Source organism: Scyliorhinus torazame, chromosome 6, assembly GCF_047496885.1.
Source record: "Scyliorhinus torazame isolate Kashiwa2021f chromosome 6, sScyTor2.1, whole genome shotgun sequence".
Taxonomy (NCBI): Eukaryota; Metazoa; Chordata; class Chondrichthyes; order Carcharhiniformes; family Scyliorhinidae; genus Scyliorhinus; species Scyliorhinus torazame.
In genome coordinates this window covers 266,653,484-266,675,295 of record NC_092712.1, presented here as the reverse complement: position 1 = coordinate 266,675,295, position 21,812 = coordinate 266,653,484, and the positions used below count along the sequence as shown (strand labels likewise).

Below are 21,812 nucleotides of genomic sequence, written 5' to 3'. Positions count from 1 at the left end.
GAGACATAATTTTGCAGCTTTGTTCCTCTTGAAACCTACTTTCCGAATTCAGGTCACTTCTATAAATGAAACCAAACCAACTAATGCGCTGAAGGGAAATCACCAAAATTAGTACATTGCCACAAGACTTTGAAGTGGGGCAGAGGTAAAAGTAGATGTATGCATACACATGTGTGTGGATATAGGAACAAAGGACTTGGGAGTAGGAGTGGGCTATTTGACCCTTGGAGCTGTGACCAGGTGGCCAATGGCTTGAAAAGCAAGGCCAGGTACAGAATTGGACAATCTAAATTAAACAGCTTGAACTGAAGGGAATTCGGCCAAGTAAACACAGGCACTGGTCTGAGGTGAGCAAGAGCAAGTCTGTACTTGTCCTGGAAGCTGGCTGGGACTGGAGCTGCTCGACCGTGCCCAAATAAAAACATAATTTTGTATATTTCCCAGCATCGCCCAGATTCACCGGCACCTCAGTTCCAGTATTGGCCAGACTCAACGGCACCTCAGTAACCAGGCAATATTTAATGGGGAATAAAAGTCCCATTTGGCGGGGTGTTTCATGCTGCCTGCAGTGCTGAGAACGACCCCGCTATTGAACAGGTCTATTTTTTAGGGCCCCAGCGAGGAAAGCCCCGCCGAAGCTGCACTTACATTCATTTCCTTCACTGACGAGCACAGGAAGAGATTGGGTGCCATTTTTAAATGCCACCCCAATCTCTCAACCCCCTCACACCATGGCCTCCAGATTCCCCAATGCCCAAAATTACTGATTAGGGAGTCTTCGAGTCCCACACACCCCACCTCATAAGGACAGGGCGCCCCTGGGCCCGATCCCTGGCACGGACAACCTACTATCCAGGCACCTTGGCACTGCCAGTGCCCCTAACGGCCTGGAAGTGCCACCTGGACACCCTGCCAGGGTGACCCTACCAAGGTGCTCAAGTAGCAGTGCCAAGGTGCCTGTGTGGCATTGGGAGGGCCAGGGTACCACCCTGCCCAGAGTCCAGCCACCTGGGGGCCTCCGATCTCCTGAAAGACCGCCCCCGGTGCCATTACACCAGGTCCACGTTTGTATGAACCAGTGTTGAACAGCACCATGGCGAGGGTTCCAAGGTATGGCCATTCGATCCTGGGGCTAGGGAGACTCCGGTGCGAACATATTTAAGTGAGCTTAACTTGACACTTAAATATGCAAATCTGGCTCCCACCCATTAAGGATCAGATCCAGATCCCAACAGCTCGCGATATATTGTTGGATGTCACGACGCATCCCGAGTGTTATAAGCCTTGAAGAGGCTTCTAGCGAGATTTACCAGCTTTGTCGCGTCAAAGAGTCGGGCACGATAAGGCCATATGATCGTGACCACCATATATGGAAAGGGCTACGCGTGCTCTGTGCACCTGACGATGGACCCCTAGGGGGCCCCTGACATCTTATATGGAATCGGCAATCCCACTTGATGCTGTGAAACCACCCCCACCCTGGTAACCTAATTGAGAGAACTTTCCAGAAGGACATGAAAGAGAGAAGGGAGGCGTTATAAGAAGTGTCACCTGAAGGCCTCCTCCAGCAAAGACTCCATCCCAGTGAAGAATCGACCGCCTAGAGAAGACACAGCGATTACAGAAGAGGGTGTCCGCGATCAACCTTCGCAATGAAGACCCTGAGCTCAGAGGCAAGATCATCAGAATCGGCAGAGCTCAGCGAAGATAAAGAGTCGTAGCCAGCGGAGCAGTCTCAGATAGACAGTACAGTGTTGATAAGTTTGGTTAAGGATTAAGAGCTGTTTGTTTAATGGAGTTTGATAATACAATTCTGTAATAAAATCGTTTTGAACCACTCTTGTTTTTTGTTCGTTTCACGAGTAAGGGTATCTGGGTAAATGAGTTTTAGTATAAACTGGTCGAAGTTACAGACAACAGAGCCATTCAATAAATCATGTCTGTTCTGGTTGTGGGCTCAATTCCACTTTCCCGTCTTCTCCATATAACCCTTAACTCCCTTGTCTGTCTAAAATCTGTCTAATTCTTCCTTGAATAAATTCAATCACCCAGCCCCCACAGATTTCTGGGGGAGGGAATTCCACAGGCTAATGACCCTCTGAGAGAAAAAGATTCTCTCATCTCAGCCTTAAAAGGGAGGCTTCTGATTCTTAAATTGTGTCCCCTAGTTCTAGTCTCTCCTGGTATCCACCCTATCAAATCCCCTCAGGACTGACTATGTTTCAATAAGACCACCTCTCCTTCTTCTAAACTCCAACGGGTGTAGGCCCAACCTGTTCAACCTTTCTTCATAGGATAAGTCCTTCATCCCAGGAATCAGCAGAGTGAACCTTCTCTGAACTGCTTCTAACCCAATTATATCCTTTTTGAAATAAGGAGACCAAAACTGTACACAGTATTGCAGATATGGTCTCACCTCTGCCCTGCACAGCTGCAGTAAAACATTATATTCCATTCCCCTTGCAATAAACACCAAGGGTGTGATTTAACCAAAACATTTCTAAGTGTCATTTTGGGCGGGTTTGGCAGGGTGTTTCCTGCTAGCATTTTGGGTGAGATCCAGACCGATATTCACCCACACTTCATCAGTTTTTTGGGCCTTGGGGAGTTTCTTCCCAGTCCAGCCCACAGTTAGAATTTCTTTCAGCAATGGGGCTGAATTTTGAACCGCCATCTTAAAAGGGTGCCCCGATCTCCACGTGAGCTTGAGGGTTCCCCACACCTCCAACCCATGGAAAATGTCACCCCCGCACATATGGCCATTCCCCCCCCCCCCCCCCCCCACAAGTGAGCCCCATCTTTAGGAGCCACACTCATCAACCTGCCAACTTTTATGAGGCCCTTTCATACACTCCCTTCACCTCCCCCCCCCCCCCATCCCCCCCCCCACCAACCATTCAGACCCCCCATACCCCGCGGTCCCAGGTTCGGACCCGGCTCTGGGTCACTGTCCATGTGGAATTTGCACATTCTCCCAGTGTTTGAGTGGATTTTGCCCCCACAACCCAAAGATGTGCAGGCTAGGTGGATTGGTCACGCTAAATTGCCCCTTAATTGGAAAAAATGAATTGGATACACTAAATTTTAAAGAAAAAAAAATCCAGATCATGACTTCTCGCGAGGTTCAGTTGAATCTTGCGAGACATCTCGAGCGTCGCAAACCTTGCGCGATTCAATGGCCTCGTCGCGACACTAAGTCGGTCATGACGAGGCCGTTAAATTGCGTCCCAACATCCCATTGCCTCCCTAATCACTTACTTACCTGCAAATTAATTTTTTTCATGATTCATGTACCAGGATGCTGAATTTCCTCGTACCATCGAGTTCTGCTCTCCATTTAAATAGTATGCTGCTTTTCTATTCTTCCTGCCAAAGGGGACATGTTCACATTTTCGCACATTATACTCCATCTGCCAATTGTTTCCCCACTCCGTTAACATACCTATATCCTTTTGCAGACTCTCAAACTCCTCTTGACAACTTACTTTCCTACCCATTATGGTATCATTGGCAAGTTTAACTACCATATATTCAGTTCCTTCATCCAAATCATTGATGTAGATTATAAAATAGGTGTGACCTCAGCACATATCGCTGTGCCACTTCACTAGTTACAACTAGTCAACCTGAAAAAGACCCATTTATCCCTACTCTCTGCCTGTTAGCTAACCAATCCTTGTTCTATGCTAATATGTTACCCCCTACACTGTATTCTCTTACCTTGTAGCAACCTTTGATGTGGCACCTTATCAAATGTAATTTGGAAATCCAAGCACACAATATCCGCTGGTTCCCCTTCATCCATATTGCCTGTTACTTCTTTAAAGAACTCTAATAAATTAGTTAAACACTATTTCCCTTTCACATAGCCATGTTAACTCTGCTTCATCACATTATGATTTTCTTAGTATCTGCTATAACCTCCTTAATAATGGATTCTAACAATTTCCTTGTGATAGATGCCAAGCTAACTGGCCTGTAGCTTCCTGCTTTCTGCCTCCCTCCTTTCTTAAATAACGGTGTTACATTAGCTATTTTTCAGTACACTGGGAGTCTTCCAGAATCTAAGGAATTTTGGAAGATTGTAACCAATGCACCTACAATCTCTGTCGCCACTTCTTTTAAGATCCTAGCATGCAGCCCATCTGGTCCTGGTACTTTGTCAGCCTTGAGATCTAATTGTTTTCCCAACACATTTCCCCATTAATGATGCTTGCCTTAAGTTCCTCCCTTCTGTTCACCTTTTGATTTATAAGTATATTTGGGAAGTTTTCTAAGTCTTCCATGGTGAAGACAGACACAAAATATCTGTGCGGACTCTGCACATCCTCCCAGTGTGTGCGTGGGTTTCCTCCGGGTGCTCCGGTTTCCTCCCACAGTCCAAAGATGTGCAGCTTAGGTGGATTGGCCATGATAAATTGCCCTTAGTGTTGGGTGGGGTTACTGGGTTATGGGGATAAGTGGAGGTGTTGACCTTGGGTAGAGTGCTCCTTCCAAGAGCTGGTGCAGACTCGATGGGCCGAATGGCCTCCTTCTGCACTGTAACTTCTATGATAATCTATGATAATCTGTTCAACGCCTCTGCCATTTCCTTGTTTTCCATAATCAATTCCCCAGACTCACGCTCTAGAGAATCAGCACTAGCTTTATTTACTCTTTTTCTATTTAAATACTTGTAGAAACGAGCGAGCGTTTTCCTCATATTCAACTTTCTCTTTTTTTAAGTTATTCTTTGCTGGTCCTTAAAATCTGACCAATCTTCTGGTCCAACACTAATCTTTGCAGATTTGTAAAATGTATATTTCAATTAGATAAAATCCTTGACTTCTTATTTTTTTAAAATAATCTTTATTGTCACAAGTAGGTTTACATTAACAAGTTACTATGAAAAACCCCTAGTCGCCACATTCCGGCACCTGTTCAGGTACACAGGGGGAGAATTCAGAATGTCCAAATTATCTAACAGCACGTCTTTCGGGACTTGTGGGAGGAAACTGGAGAACTCGGAGTAAACCCATGCAGACACGGGGAGAACGTGTAGATTCCACACAGACAGTGACCCAAACCGGGAATCGAACCTGGGACCCTGGAGCTGTGATGATGCATCCATCTTAAAGAGTCTTTCTTTCTTACTGGGAGAAATCTTTGCTGAGAATTATTTAATATCTCCTTAAGAATCTGCCACTGCATCTCTACTGTCCTACCTTTCAACCTAGTTTCCCAGTTCACTTTAGCTGGCTCTGCTTTTGTACCTTATAATCATCTTTATTCTTTAAAACAATATTCTCAGGCCCACAATTCCCCCCTTCAAACGGAACATGAAATTCTATCATATTATAATCGTTGTCACCTAAAGGCTCCTTTGATGTTATTGATTAATTATGTCTCATTGGTCATTACCAGTTCCAGAATAGTCTTCTCCTTGGTTGGCTTTACTATGTATTGCTCTAAGCAATTGACTTGCATATTCCCTGAACTCTTGTGTTGTGGTAAAAACAACCACTCCAAATCAGTGAGCTTTTGAGTAAATAAGGGGCAGGATTTTCCATGTCTCCGCAGTGTTTCACGGATTGGCTGGATTTCCCATTTTATGCCACAGTGGCCATTCACCGTCAACAGAACCGAAAGATCCCACCGGCAGGAACGGCCAGAAAAATCCAGGCAAGGTCTTTATTTTACGGCCAAATGCATTATCCATTCTAAAGCTATTAATGCATGTTTTAATGTCAATCCTAAGAACATAATTTAATTTATCCCACTTCATTTGACAATCTGATTAATTAAAGTTATCCATGTTTATTGTTGTACCTTTCTTACACACCCCATTTATTACTTCCTGTGTACTCTTGACAGTGTTACAACTTCAGAGATCTGTAAACTACTCCCTCAAGTGACCTTTTACCTTTCTTATTTCTTATCTCTAACCAAACTGATTCTACGTTTTGCTCTTTTAAGCTGTCATCTCTCATTACTGTACGAATCACATCCTTAATTATCAGAGTTATCCCACCACCTTTTCCTAGTTTCCTATCTTTTCGAAGTGCCAAATTTCCATCAATATTCAGGTCCCAGCCCTGGACCTTACAACCATGTCTCCACGATAGTTATCAGGTCATACATAATTATTTCTATCTGTGCAACAATTAATCAATTTTTTGCGTATTTTTATGATATACCAGTCCAGTGGGCGACACGGTAGCACAATGGGTAGCGCTGTTGCTTCACAGCGGCAGGGTCCCAGGTTCAATTCCTGGCTTGGGTCACTGTCTGTGCGGAGTCTGCATGTTCTATTCTCCCAGTGTCTCCATGGGTTTCCTCCTGGTGCTCCGGTTTCCTCCCACAGTCCAAAGATGTGCAGTTTAGTTGGATTGGCCATTTAAAATTGCCCTTAATGTCCAAAATGGTTGGGTGCGGTTGCTGAGTTACGGGGATTGGGTGGAAGTATGGGCTTAAGTAGGGTGCTATTTCCAAGGGCCGTAGCAGACTCAATGGGCCGAATGGCTTCATTCTGCACTGTAAATTCTATGATTTATATATCATACAAATATGCACACATACAGAGAGAGAAGAATTGCTATAGACAAATTTGTAAATTCTTATGAAGATGATATAATATCAAGGGCACTTAGTGGAACTAGTTGTAGTGATTTTACATTGGTGGCAACGAAAACACAATACACAGGCAACATCCTGGGCGTTACCATTGACCAGAAACTGAACTAGCCATATAAATAGTGTGACTAGCAGAACATGTCAGAGGCTAGGAATTCTGCGATTGGTAACTCGCTTCCTGGCTCCCCAAAGCCTGTCCGCCATCCACAAGACACACATCAGGAGTGTAATGGAATACTCTCCACTTGCCTAGGTGAGTGCAATTCCAACAACACCAAGACGTTCGACATTATCCAGGACAAAGCAGTCCAGTTTGATCGCCACTTCATTCACAAAATTCACTTCCTCCACCACCTACAAGATGTACTTGCAGGAACTCACCATGGGTCCTTAGGCAGCACCTTCCAAACCCATGACGGCTACCATCTAGGTGGACAAGGGCAACAGATACGTGGGGACACCACCACCTGGAAGTCCCCCTCCAAGTCACTCCTCATCCTGAGTTGGAATTACATCACTGTTCCTTCACTGTCACTGGGTCAAAATCCTAGAACTCCCTCCCTAACAGCATAGTGGGTGTACCTATACCTCAGGGACTGCAGCGTTTCGAGAAGGTGGGTTCACAACCACCTTCTCGAAGGAAATTAGGGTTGGGCAATACATGCTGGCCTAGCCAACCACCCCCCACATCCTGTAAATGATCATTTTTAAAATTCCCCATGACCTTATCCTCTCGAGTGGGGGCGGTATAAGAGAGAGATGAAGATAGATACTGTATCTTTGCATATTCCCAGTAATGCTCTCTGCAATGCTTCAACCTAATAGTGTTATCAGTTTGGGGAGTCTATGGGATGCCCAGTGTCTTTCCCACCCTCTGAGGGACCTGTCTTGGTGGCTCCAGGCTCAATGTAGACCACCTGTCCTCTCTTTCTCTCTATCCGTGGCCGGTTACCTTGCGTTTTCTTTCTAGACTGTCCTCGGTTCCGGCCTCCGGTTGTGTGGAAACCGCTCTAGATGTGCCGCATCCCATTCCGACCGGTACCCTGCTGCTCAACTCCCTCTCCACTTTCGTTACATTCCCATGCGCTCTCACCCCGCCCATTCATTGTCGTTGCCACGGACTCCGCGTTACCATGGTGCGTTACTACAATACCAAACGTCACTGCCCCCTCAGGAGCTGCGCGCGCACAGTTCCTGGAACTGCAGCGTGTTGCCCTCTGCTGGAATTTGAATGGCATTTCTATCTAGCTGCCCAGTGACTCATGATCAGACAGGTTCTAAACACACATGCCTCTGCATCGAGATCTAGTAGGGCCCTGCCTCCAGTAACATACTCATCTAGCCAATGATGTTACAGATAGGAAGAAAGAATTTTCATTTTCATGATCTCTTTTCCATTCACCCATCTTACATTGGCTTCGGATCCACCTCAATTAACTATCAAATTGAAAATTCTTATTCCCGTTATCAAAACCTTTCCTGGCCTATCTCACCAACCTCTTTGGGCTAAACAACTCTCTTGAGTTCAATCCGTTTTTCCAACTCCAGCCTCTTGTGCACCCTACTCCATTTGCTAGACAACTAACAGTTGTCTAGAAGCCCTGAGCCCTGGAATTGTCTCCCCAAATCTCCTCATCTCTCTCTCTCCCCCTTTAAGAAACTGCCTAAAACCTACCTCCTTACCTATTCCAAAGCTCCAACTCTGACTCATGTTACCTTGGTCTTGGCTATATGAATTCACATTGTCACTTGTTGTCAGTCTGGACTGTGGTTGCAAGTCTTAGAGTGGGCTAGAACCCAGGATCTTCTGAGAATTTGGTTCAATCTATACATTTCCCAACCATACACACACATCCAGCCTCCTCCAACTCCACAATCCAAAGGTCTCCTCTTCTTTGTCCACCCCCCCCACCCCCCACTCCACACCAATGCTTTCAAGACCTAGTCTCACTGAATGTTCCTTAGCTCCAAACTAATAATAATAGCAATCTTTATTGTCACAAATAGGCTTACGTTAACACTGCAATGAAATTACTGTGAAAAGCCCCTAGTCACCACATTCCGGCGCCTGTTCGGGTACACGGAGGCAGATTTCAGGATGTCCAAATTACCTAACAGCACATCTTTCTACAGGCAAACAGTAAGAGGAAGAGTGAGATGAAGACAAGTAGGCATCATCATACAAAATTTCCGTAAACCATTCCAAGAGGTGAGAAAAGAATGTGGAAGGTGAGAAAAGGGTGGAAGACAAAAAGAAAGGCACAGAGATTGACATAGAAATTAGGAGAAAGATGGGAACAATGAGAGGAAGAGAGACAATTTTGTTTTTAATTTTCTTAAGGGCTAATGCACAGAAATCAGTTATGCTCTAAGTCACATGCATGCCATATGGCATAACATTTTTGTATGATATGTATGTGAGCACAGAGCTTGTTAATGAATTTGCTAAATGGAGTGGCTTACTAAACAGAATGATGACAGAAATTTGGCGAGTGAGAATTCAGTGCAGAGAGGGCAAAAGGTATTAAATATACAGAGTAATTAATTAGATCTAAAGGGATAAAATTAAAACTAATTGTGGGTATTAAAATTAATAGGATCTAAATTACTTTAATTGAAAATTTGGCATGCAGAAATAGTTAATTAACAATAAAAATAAAAGGTTACTAAACTTAAAAACATAAAATAGCGAAAGTTTGAAGCAAACTGATGAGACGGCCGGTACCCATTGCCTGGAATTGCTATGCCAGATGGGAACTCCAGGCCACTGCTAGGCATGTGGGTCAGTGCAGACTCAATGGGCCGAATGGCTCCTTCTGTACTGTAGGAACCCTATGCTTCTTTGTGCTACATAGCCTCTAATTGGCTGAAAGTAAGCTCTGGGTTTCTGAGCATGGAAGGCTGAACATTTCCTATTGTGCACATTCCAGGAAGTGGTCAGCCCACAAGAGCACTGTAGGGCAAGTAGCTCCATATTGAGGCTCAGCAAAATGTAGAAATGCTGTGAACATAGTGGATTTGACAGGTGGGTGTTTCTGCAGCTGCCAATGAGTCTCATATGGTCTGTTGGCAACCTGGCGTCTGAATAAAGAACATTTTGTGCAGGTGGGTGGGGAGGAAGGGGACAGCCGGTCTATGTTGGAACTGACAACGAGGGTAGGAAATAGGCTGGGGCCCTACAGACAGAAATTCAGAAGCTAGAGAGGAATACATGGTAGGATCTCAAAGCTAGTAATCTCTGGATTACTCCCAGTAGCACATGCTAGTGAGCATTGAAGCAGTAAGGCAGATAAATCTGTGACTGCAAAAATAGTGCAGGAGAGAGGACCTCCAATTTCTGGGAAGCTGGGATATGTAAAAAATAGCTGGGTTGCAGCTCAACAGGAGTGGGACCAATTTCCTCACGGAGAGGCTAATTAGTGCAGTGTGAACCAATTTAGCAGAGGAAGGGGCATGAAGATATAACATTAGAGAGTAGATATAACATGCACAGAGCACTGGGAGAAATAAACAGTTTCAGAGCAAATAAATAGTTTAGAAATTAGAGGGATCAGAAAAGGCAGACTGTATGTAAATGTCTAAAGTGTGGTAAATAAAGTTACTAAGCAACATATTGTTGCTTGTTGAGCATGCGGATTGTGATGTAATGGCGATAATAGAGACCTGGCTCAAACCATGGGAGGATTAGAAACTTATTGTTCCTGGTTACAATGTATTCAAAAACATAGGGAGGGAATTATATTGTGGCTGTGGCAATATTTATAAAATATACTGTTATAGAACTAGAAAGTGATGATGTATTTGAGTATTCAAGGACAAAAACTATTCAATTATAATTAAAGAACAATGAGAGGAGCCATTACACTGCTGTGTGCCTGTCATAGGCCATCAAATAGTAGAAAGAAATAGAGAAGCAAATTTGCAGCAAATTGCAAAAGATGAAGGAACTTTACAGTAATAAAAAGAGGGAACTTCAAATATCTCAATATAGGTTGGGAAAGTAAGAGTGCAATGCTGCTCCAGTTTTCCCAAGACAGCATCCCTGTAGTGAGAAAGGGATTCATTAGTGAGCTTTTCTCCTGACAGCAAGGATGTGCAGGTGAAGAAAATAACTCAAGTTAATATTTATTCAGTCATCAGAAAGATTGTTATTCACGGATGGCAGGAAAGGACTGTTCAGAGCTGGCTGGTTTAGCACAGTGGACTAAACAGCTGGCTTGTAATGCAGAACTAGGCCAGCAACGCGGGTTTAATTCCCGTACCAGCTTCCCCGAACAGGCGCCAGAATGTGGTGACTAGGGGCTTTTCACAGTAACTTCATTGAAGCCTACTTGTGACAATAAGCGATTATTATTAAAGAAGCCTTGTCCACTCCCAATGTGGAAAAATAAGGCCATGGTAATAAATTACCATGGCATAGATGGTGATAAGGAGTCACCTTCAGCTTTGAGGTCCCGTTGATGGCTGATTGTAACCATCCTCTCTTAAGGTAGCTCTATGGTGGGGTCGGTAATCTTCTCGGTATATTGTTCAAGAGTATGTCAGTGTTTGCAAGGTCCAAACTTGAAACACCATGTTCAAGTCTTATGCTGTCCTCAACCAAAGTTCAGGTTCGAAAACGCAGCGCACAAGCTTCTGTAAGACCTCAATAAATAGGAACAGGAGTAGGCCGTTCAGCCCTTTGAGCATGCTCAGCCATTTAATAAGATCATGGCTCCATACCTACCTGTTCATTGCGTGACCAGGATAAGGAAATATGTCTGATTTCTATCCGTCCAAAGGCCACTTCTACCTGAAATTTCTGAAAATGAGTTACCTCATTTGCCTCCGGATTCTGAATTTCAGATGATACAGTTGGGGAAGATGGTGCAATAGTGGTAATGTCATAGAATCCCTACAGTGCAGAAGAAGGCCATTCTGCCCACCAAGTTTGCAGCCACCCTCCGAAAGAGCATCCTACTTAAGCCCAATCTCCTGTATCCCCGTATCTCTACCTAACCTTTTGGACATTAAGGGGCAATTTACCACGGCCAATCAACCTAACCTGCACATCTTTGGACTGTGAGAGGAAACCAGAGCACCCGGAGGAAAACCACGTAGACACGGGGAAAACCACGTAGACACGGGAAAACATGCAAACACCACACAGTCACCTGAGGTCGGAATCAAACCCGGCTCCCTGGTGCTGTGATGCAGCAGTGCTAACCACTGTGCCACCGTGCTGCCCACTGCATTGGTAATCCAAAGGCCAAGGCAAATGCTCTGAGGACATGGGTTCAAATGGAATTTGAATTCAATTATAAACTCCGGCATTAAAAGCCAGTCTCAGTAATGGAGCCCATGAAGTCATCATCGATTGTGTTAAAAACCCGTCCAGTTCATTAACTTCCCTTTGGGAAGGAAATTTGCCATCCTTACCTGATCTGGCCTACACGTGACTCCTGGCCCACTGTATGGTGGGTAACTCTCAAATGCACTCTGAAGCAAGTCATTCAGCAATTAGGGATGGGCGATATACTCCAGCACTTGCCAACAACATCCACATCCCACAGAATAAAAAAGGTACATAAATAGGCAGTGGCCAAAGTTCCTAGCCAAAGCAATGTTGGACATACAAAGAAGGTTCATCATATTGTGTCTATAACCCTGCACCACAAATTAAAGAGAAGGTAAAGTACTTACTCATTTAGGACAATCATGCCATCAAAGCGCATGACAGAATGAGTACTTGGACAAATTTAAGCTAGTCAGAGTCATTAAGGAATTATAAGGGTAAGTCTGAGCTGACTAATCGAGGGGAACCTTTTTGATGTCACGGAGGGGGGGGGGGGTGCTTTCCTTTAACGAGGTTCCCCACATGAGTTTAAAATAAAATTTGGGGTAAACTTTGGACATGCTTCTGTAACTGGTGTGTGATTGTCCAGCGTTTATTCTCCATCCCTAATTTCCCTTAAGAAAGTGGTGGTAAGCTGTTTTCTTGAAATGCTGCAAGTCCATATGGTGTGCGTACACTCACAGTGCCATTCGGGAGGGAGTTCCAGGATTTTGACCCTGTGACAATGAAGGTGATGGAGTTCTAAGTCAGGGTGAAGCGTGACTTGGAGGGGAATTTGAAGGTGGTGGTGTTCCCATGTGTTAGCTGGCCTAGTTTTTCTAGTAAGAAGTCTTACAACACCAGGTTAAAGTCCAACAGGTTTGTTTCAATCACTAGCTTTCGGAGCACTGCTCCTTCCTCAGGCGAAGAAGGAGCAGTGCTCCGAAAGCTAGTGATTGAAACAAACCTGTTGGACTTTAACCTGGTGTTGTAAGACTTCTTACTGTGCTCACTTTAGTCAAACGCCGGCTAATTTTTCTAGATGGCTGAGGTTGCGAGTTTGGAAGGCGCTGTTGAACGAAGCTTGGTGAGCCGCTACGGAGCATCTTGTAGATGATATACACACACACACACAGTTAGTGTGCCATTGGCGGAGGGAGTGAATGTTGAAGGTGGTCAATGGGATGCCAATCAATCAGGCAGCAAAGTTTTACCAGAATGATCAGCAGGCCTGGCAGTGTCTGTGGAGAGAAACAGAGTTAACATTTCAAATTGATGACCTCAACTCAGAGCGGAGGAAAGATAAAAATGTAATGGGTTTTGAGCAAATGAAAATAGGCTTCTTTGCCCTGGATGGTGTTGAGCTTCTTGAGTGTTGGAGCTGCACTCATCCAGGCAAGGGGAGAGTATTCCATCACACTCCTGACTGGCACGTTGAAAATAATACAAAGATTCTGGGGAGTCAGAGGTGAGTTTCCATTGACCAAAGACTTAACCAGACCAGCCATATAAATATGTGGCTACAACAGCACGTCAGAGGCATCTGTGGTGAGTAACTGACCTCCTGACGCTCTCGAAGCTTGTCTACCACCTACAAGGCACAAGTCAGGAGTGTGATGGAAAGAGGTGGCCAAAGTAGTGGATATGGGATATCTATGGATGCTATTCAAATGTACTTCCGCAACTCATTTGATAAGGTCCCTCATAAGAGATTGTTAATGAAAGTTGGAGCTCGTGGAATTGAAGGGAAATTATTCACCCAGTTCGGAAATTAGCCGAGGGTCAGAAGACAGAGGAAGGATAATTGACCGGTACTTTAATTATCAGGATGCAATTTGTAAGGATCTGTGTTGGGGCCTTAACTATTCAACCGCAGCCACGAATGGTTTAGATGATGAAATAGGAAGCAACATAGAAACAATGGAGGTGCAAAGACTGTTGGGGTCCAGGTACAGAAATCATTACAATGTCATGGACAGATACAGAAAATAATGAAAAAGGCTAATGGAAATCTGGCGCAATACAAGGGGTCGAAGTTATCCTTGGGCTTTACAAAGCCCGGGCGCGATTCTCCGGCCTCGCTGAGCTCTCGCTCGAGAGAAACGAGGCCGGTGAATAGCGGGGGAGGCCGGAAACGAGAACCGTGGCAGGTGCCAAACAGTTTGCGATGCAACCGGTGACGAATGTGATATAAAATAGTTACTTTAGAGATATTAGTTAATGTAATGTAGAAATAAGCCACTTTGATTCTGGCAGATAGAGACAAAGGGATTTGAGACCGCATGGAAAAAGCAGGAAGAGGTGTGTCTACGAGAGTGATGCTGCATTGATAGGGGCCAGAGAAAGGGATCGGAAGTGAGCCAATCAGAATAGATCAAACAAGTCAGGAGGGACATAGGATGACCTATGGGTGTCAAGTATGTGAAACTTGATACCATTTGAATTGATTTGCAGAGATCCCTTTGTCTCTTTGTTCATTCACTTTCTGGAATGTAGGAGACTGGATGTCTGGGGGGGAGGGGGGGGGGGCAAGCGAGGGACAACCGCTCCCAGAACCGCCTTGCCAACCCCTGGATCATGTGTACCCGTTCCGAGGGCAACCCTTGTCCCTGCCTGTCTGCCCCAACGACAACCCATAACCACCACGCCTGCCAAGGCCTCTGGACGTGCACCGGAGGCTATTGCTAATAGGGAATTGGCAATCGTGTTTAAGTGAGCACGTCACACAATCCAAATGGATTCCCGTAGGTGGGCAGGCCATGTAACATGTGGGGGTTATTGCCTAGCATCCCAATCAGATCGTGATGCCTGGACACTGTGCCTGAACACTGCGGGAGGCAATACCACACATGCAGCAGCCAACATCCGAACACCCAGGGAATGGGACACAGCTCCGGGGACATGCCCACGGCCAGAGGGTGAGTGCCACGGGGAGGGGACCAGCGCCCGGTCCAGGTGATGTTATGAGGTGTCCAGGGTACAAGGTCTGGAGTCCGGTGAGGGAGGCCCACTGCGGCTTGGTGTGCATGGGCAGGGTATTCCGGGTGTGGGGGAAATCAATGGGGGAATGGAGGGTCCCGGGGTGGGAGACACCGCTGTTTGTCAGTCTAACATCCTCTCCCAATGTTTTACAGATATTGAACACTATGGCAGGGACTTTGGACCCAGAACTTGCCCTAGTGGTGCTACTGCTCGACCAGGCGGCCTACGCTGGCAACAGTGGCAACAGCAGTGTCTACAGATGGTTGAGACGGTGGACCATGTGCCGGAGCTCGCCCCACACCCTGAGGACCTGGCCACCCACCAGGCCAGGGAGGGACCTAGAGGAGGAGTCCTGTACAGGGTGTACAGGCATCGCTGGTCGTTTGAATAGATGATGGACAGCACGTGCCGCAGGAGGCTCCGCCTCAACAAGGAGATGGTGCGGCATCTGTGCCGTGTCCCCGTGGACTTGGCACCACCTGGAGGAGGAGGACACTCATTCCCAGTGCCCGTCAAGTTCACCACAGCCCTGAACTTTTATGCCTCAGGATCTTTACAGTGCTCGAGCGGGGACCGGTGTGACATCTCGCAGGCCACAGCCCACAGGTGCATCTGATAGGTCACCGGTCACCGATGCCCTCTAAGCCCAGGTGGAAAACTACATCAACTTTGACATGGACCAAGCCCAGCAAGATGCAGGTTTCTCCACCATCTCCGGGATGCCCCAGGTCCAGAGGGTAATAGATGCCACATATGTTGCCCTGCACTCCCCGGGCCATCTGGGAGTGCCCTACGCTAACAGAAAGGGGTTCCACTCCCTCAACATACAGCTCGTGTGTGACCATCACATGGAGATCATGTACTTTTGTGCATGTTTCCCGGGGAGTGTGCACAACAGCTACATCCTGGGGCAGTCAGACATCCCCGGCCTCTTCGAGGACCACCCCAGGATGGGCGGCTGGTTCTTGGGGGATAAGGGGTACCCGCTAAGGTCCTGGCTAATGACAGCAGAGTGGAGGGCGGAGACCAAAGTGGGGACCCGATACAACGAGGCCCATGTGGCCACCCAGGCTGTGATTGAGCGGTGCACCGGACTCCTCCAGATGCGGTTCCGATGCTTCGACTGCTCTGGTGGTGCCCTGCAGTACACCACCCTGAGGATCGCCCGCTTTGTGGTGGTCTGCTGTGCTGTCCACAACCTGGCACAGCAGCGGGCTGATGAGCTCGAGGTTGGTGAATAGGAATGTGACCACCTCCGAGGAGGAGGAGAACGAGGATAATGAGGAGGCGAACGAGGATAACAAGGAGGCGCTATACCAGCATGGGCTGGAGGACGAGGCCAGGGAGCAATTGGAGGACCAGCCGGAGGCTGCAGGACAGACAGCAGAGGTGAGGGTCCAGCTAGCCCGGAGGGCTAGGGAGGCCCTCATACTTGCCCGCTCCACTGATGTAGTCTGGTCTGTCACCTCCCACACACCCCCCCCCCCCCTCCATTCTCATATCCCACCCTCCCAGGGTCTGTGTCACATCACTCCAGGGTGCTGGGACTGTGTCAACACCATCATCGGGTCACTGTCGAGGGCGGTGGCTGGGGGATGGTAGGTTGCAGTGAGCAGAGCACCAGTGCTCCTCAATCTATTCCATAGTCTGACCCCTGCCTTCGCTCACATTCATCATCTGCATGTGGTGTGAGGTTGGGGGGGGGGATGCGCAGAAGGAAGTGACAGAGGCATCACACTGTTTGTGCACAAGGGTGTTTATTGTGTTATTGTGTGTAACAATTCCCCACTCTCCTAATGGCGCCTCCACCCATACCCCCTACCTACCCCCCACCCCGCCCCCCCCTCCCCCAGTGCCCAGAGTGATCCTTGATATGCTTTGCCCTCCTAGCTCTACCACTACATCTAGGTGTGTCCCCAGGGTGCACATCAGAGGTGGAGGCAGCCAGCTGCTTACCTCGTTCCGTGGCCTCCGATGCCCTGGCGGGCGTCGTCTGGGGGCTCTGGGGCCGGAGGGCCCCCGTTCACTTGTCGGCGGGCACATGCAGTTATGCCGCCCTGTTCTGTGTGCTGGCTGTGAGACGCGGTCTCATCAGAGGGGTGGAATTCGGGGGAGCTGGTGCCCATCATTGCCACTCCATGGGACGGAACCTGGGTGGCACTCAGCACCCCTTCCTCCCGTTTGATGCCCATAGGGCCGTGGAGTTCATCTTGGGATGGGGGGGTGGTGGGGGGGACAGCTGGCTCAAGCCCCGGCTTCATCTGGCTGTCAGCCCTGGCAGTTCCCCATGGTCTGCACCATTGTGTCGACGCCCTTGGCGACTCTCCTCAGACTGGGACATGCTCTGCAGCACCTCGGCAATGCCCACCTCCGAATGGAACAAGCTCCCCCGCACCTCGACCATACCCATCGGAGTCCCACAGCGCCTCATCAAGGTCAGCCTAGTACTGGGTGACATCCTCCAGCGAAGCGGACATTCCGCCTCGACCCTCAGCCATGGCCGCCACTGACTGCGTGGCACCTTGGACACCTCCACTAATGGTGCCGACATCGTGCACCAGGCTCGCCACTGCGGCCGCCACCCTAGCAGTGTTGGCCAATGGTGCCACGCATTGCTGGTGACATCTCCTGCACCTGTAGCCTCTGGGACTCCGCCGAGCGGCTATGGACCCGCTGAAGTGCTGCTGAGATCTCCCTCTGAATGTCACGGACGCTCCCTAACGTCTCCATCAGCTCCGGGAAAGCTTCTTCCACAGACTCAGCAACAGGCTGGAACCCAGCTGGGTCCTGGGATCCAGCAGCCCTCCGACTGCTGTCTCGCCTGGGGGGTTCCTGCCTCCACCTGATGTGCATCAGCAGCTGTGTGGTGCTCACCAGATTGTGTCCCCTGAAGCCTGGCCACTAACATTTCTCGCCGACGTGCATGCATCTGCGCTGGAGGAGTGTGGGGCTGACAGCTGTAACGACTCAAATGTGTCTTCCTCAGAGTTCTCCTCCGAGGTGTTCTCCCGGGAGGCTGGAGAGGGGGCCGCCCGGGATTGGCCGACGCCATTGGCTATTGGACCTGTGGGAGAAAGGACATTTGGTCAGTGAGAGCGACGGGTCACTCAGTAAGGCAATAACAACTCACATTTGACAGGTCCTTTGGCTTGAACCCAGTGGTTCCTCACCTGTGCGGCGTGTTGGCTCTGTCCTCAGCCATCCCCAGGCACCTCCAGGGCCCGCTCCTTGAAGGTGGTGAGGATTCTTATATCCGGCACCCCACCGCCAGTCTGGGCCCCTTCCGGCGATTGCTGGAGAGCTTTTTCTGAGGAGACACTGGAGGGCGGGTGGGGGAGGGGCTCACAGCTGCTGCCACCTTGTCCCAGGCAACACTGGCTGCCCTGTGGCTCACCCTCCAGGACTATCGGGGATACAGGACATTCCTCTTCGCCTGCATTGCGCCCGAGCCCCGCCAGATCTGCACCCTCAAATCTTGGGGCCGGTCTCCTGGGTTCCATTGTTGCGAGCTGGTTGAGCAAGTGATGCTTAAGTGCTGCTTGACCTTGTTAGCGGGAGGGCTGGCGAGCATGGTGCCGGCGAATCGGCTGGCGAGCCTCCATTTGCGGGAAGAAGCCCACGAGGCCTCATTAAGTAGACCAATTAACGTTGAATAGTGTGGCCGGCTTCACTGGGCCGAGCGCCGGGACGTTCACCTCAGTTCCCACTCGCTATCACACTTGGATATCTTTCCAGAGAATCGCTACCCTGGTTAGACAGCTGCTGGAGAATTCCGCCCAAGGTCAGTGGATTTTTTCATCGTTGGCATCTTGCCCGTGGCGATTTTGAGGCGGGGGACGAGGAGGATCCAGCCAAACATTTCAAATTGATGACCTCAACTCAAAACGGAGGACGGGTTTTGAGCAAGTGAAAGGAGGTAAGGGGGGTGAGAGGGGAGAGCTGTGCTCGTGTGAAGGGAAGGATGACAAATGATTTTGTGGTAAAAAGGTCAAAGGGAGTAATAATGAGTAAAGTGAGATGTGTCCAGGTGAATTGGGAATGGCTGGGTCACAGCTGTCTGAATGCAAAGTGAAGGAATAAAGAAACACAAAAACATGAAACACCAACAAAAGAGCAAAACGAGGGCACGGGTTAGGGTTTAAAATTGGTGAATCCAGAGGCTAGAGGGTGCAGAGTCAAAAGGCGACGTGTTGTTCCTCCAGCCTGTGTCGAGCTTCACTCGATCACTGTATAACAGGCCATGGACAGAAAGGTCTGAGTGGGAGTAAGGTGGAGAATTAAAATAACAAGCGACAAGAAGCTCAGTGTTATGCTTGCAAAATGAATGGAGATGTTACACAAAGTGATCACCCAGTCTGCAATTAGTTTCCCCCAGTCTAGAGGAGACCACATCGTGAGCAGTGAATACAGAAAACTAAATTGAAAGATGTACAAGTAATTTTCTATTTCATCTGGAAGAATTGTTTGGGGCCTTGATGGTGAGAATGGAGGAGGTAAAAGGATCTTTTGCACTTGCATGGAAAAGTGCCACTGGAAAAGGGAGTGTCTGTTAAGGGTACTGAGGAGTGGATCAGGGTGTCACACTGAGAACTGTCCCTTCAGAATACTGAAAGGGTAGGCTAGGGTAAGAAGTGTTTGGTGGTGGAAATGGTAGAGGATGATCTGTTGAACATGGAGACTGGTGCATGGATAGCGACGATAATAGGAACCCTGCCATGGTTCTGGGTGGGTGGGAATGGGAGAGTGTATGTGGAATAGGTCAGACACAGTGGCGGGCCCTGCCCATGCAGGGGTGAATTCCTTGGTTGAGGAAAAAAAGACTGGTATGGAAAGTTGCATTACCTGAACTGATGCGATGGAGGCAGAGAAACTAGGAAAGCAGCCTCACAGGAAATGTGTGTGAGGACGTGTAGTTGAAATAGCTGTGGGAGGGATTGGATACCCATGCTGAGGAGTTAGGGCTAGAAAACTGGAAACCAAAATTACGTGAGGCATCAGAAGAGTCTCGGATGCAGCTAGGAAGAGACTGGACAAAGGGAGAGAGGCAAGATAGGAAGAAATTAGTACAGAGAGACATGGACACACTGAAGAATGACCCAGGCAAGGTCTATTTATGGATTTTGCGAAAGAGGTGGAAGCAGGCTGTTCATGGCTGGGAGAGTGAGGTTGGAGGCTGTGGAAGAAAGATCTCCAGAGGAGAGAAGGTCAGTGACACCTTGATGTTCAGTATTGGGTATATGTGGCCAGGTGGAGGTTGCAGGAAGAGTTGGAGAGTTGGCATTCAGCCTCTGCTAGGTTGAAGTCAGTACACCTGACAAGAGCATCATGACCCTTATCAGCAGTTTTGATGACAATGTTAAGGTTGGACCTGAGAGAACAAAGTGATACCAGTTCAGAGAGGGTACAAGGTCAAATGGAGAGGTCCAGGTTTCAGATTTCCAGCATCGAGAGTATTTTGCTGTTGTTTCACCAGAATGACACCTGGACTCCCGCAGATTAAATCACAAGGAGAGATTACACTATTCTATTCCCTGGAATTTGGTAATTTCAGGATGATTCAGTCAAAGATTTAAAGATACTAATGGAAACAAACTAGGGCAGATAGAAACTATTTCTGCTGGTTAGAGTGTCTAGAAATGGAGAGCAGTCAAAAAAGTAGAACGTAACATTTCCAGAATGAAATGACGAAACACTTGGCACAGGGTGAACACAGAATACTATACAGAATACTGTTCTGCAAACAGCCACTGATACTAATCAATTGTTAATTTTAAATTGGAGATCAATAGATTTTCATTATCCAAAGATATGAAGGAATATGGGGAAGTGGAAGTTAGGTCACAGACCATGACCTTATTGAATGGCAGAACAGGTGTGAAGCTTACTCCTCTAGGGGCGTCACAGGAGCATTATCAAAGTTTGACATCGAACCAAGAAGGATAAACCTGGTAATTACAGGCCGGTCAGTTTAACATCGATTATCCTGGAGAAAATTAACAGCCACTTGGACAAGCATTGACTATTAGAACAGCCAACGTGAATTTGTTGAGGGCAAATTGTGTTTGACTGAATTAATTGAGATTTAAAAGAGGTTAAGAGAGGATGGATCAGGGTAGTGCTGTTGATGTTGTGTTTATAGACTTTAGAAAGATGTAGGACATATTAGGATTGAAGCCCATGGGATAAAAGGGGCAGTAACAGCGTGGATACAAAATTGGCTAAAACAGAGTTGTGGTGAATGGCTTTTTTTCCCCCCAGACTGGTGGTTCTGTTTTTGATATACATTCATGACTTGGATTTGGTGGTACAGGGCATAATTTGGAAATTTGCAGATAAACGTAGTTAACAGGAAGGAAAATAATGTTAGACTTCAAGAAAACAAAGACAGGCTGGTGCAATGGCCAGCGAAATGGCATTAAATAGATGTTGACTTGGATTCAATGAGTCTAATTGTCTTCTTTTCTCCTTTTGTAGTATAACCATTCTACAAAGACTGCACAAATCTTTAAAAATGTTAGGACAGGCAAACAAAGCACTTAGTAAAGCATTTGGGATCCTGGACTTTTAACAGTAGAGGCACATAATACAAAAGCCAAGACATTTTACTGAACCTAAAGAAAGCACCAGCTTGGGTGCAGCAGGAGTATTATTCCCAGTAAGACATGAGGCCTCAGATAAGAAATACAATAAATTTACTTGAATGGCTAGAGGGATGTCATTACTTATATGAATTTATCGGAGAAGCTGTGATTGCTCTCCTTATAATAGAGAAGGATATGAAGAGATTTGTTAGAGGTGCTCAAAACCATAAAGGGTTTAGAAGAGAAATTGTGTTCAATGACTCAAGGGTCAGGAACCTAAGGGTTTCAAAAGTTGATTGGTTATTGGCAGAAGAACCAGAGAG

General features: G+C 47.3%; 1 protein-coding gene across 2 annotated transcripts in view; it reads right to left on the bottom strand.

The window, feature by feature from the left end:
* Positions 1-7,738, bottom strand: part of LOC140425416 (stathmin domain-containing protein 1-like) — a 37,861-nt gene extending 30,123 nt beyond the window's left edge. The window contains exons 1-2 of one of the 2 annotated variants that reach the window (XM_072509671.1): positions 7,565-7,718; positions 3,263-3,366 (exon numbers count right to left, since the gene is read on the bottom strand). In XM_072509671.1, the coding sequence (XP_072365772.1) occupies positions 3,263-3,283 (21 nt within the window). In that variant the 5' untranslated portion in view covers positions 3,284-3,366; positions 7,565-7,718. Of the gene's footprint in view, positions 1-3,262; positions 3,367-7,564 lie in introns of both variants that reach the window. The other variant, XM_072509670.1, reaches the window with a different exon arrangement.
* Between the last annotated feature and the right edge of the window lie 14,074 nt (positions 7,739-21,812).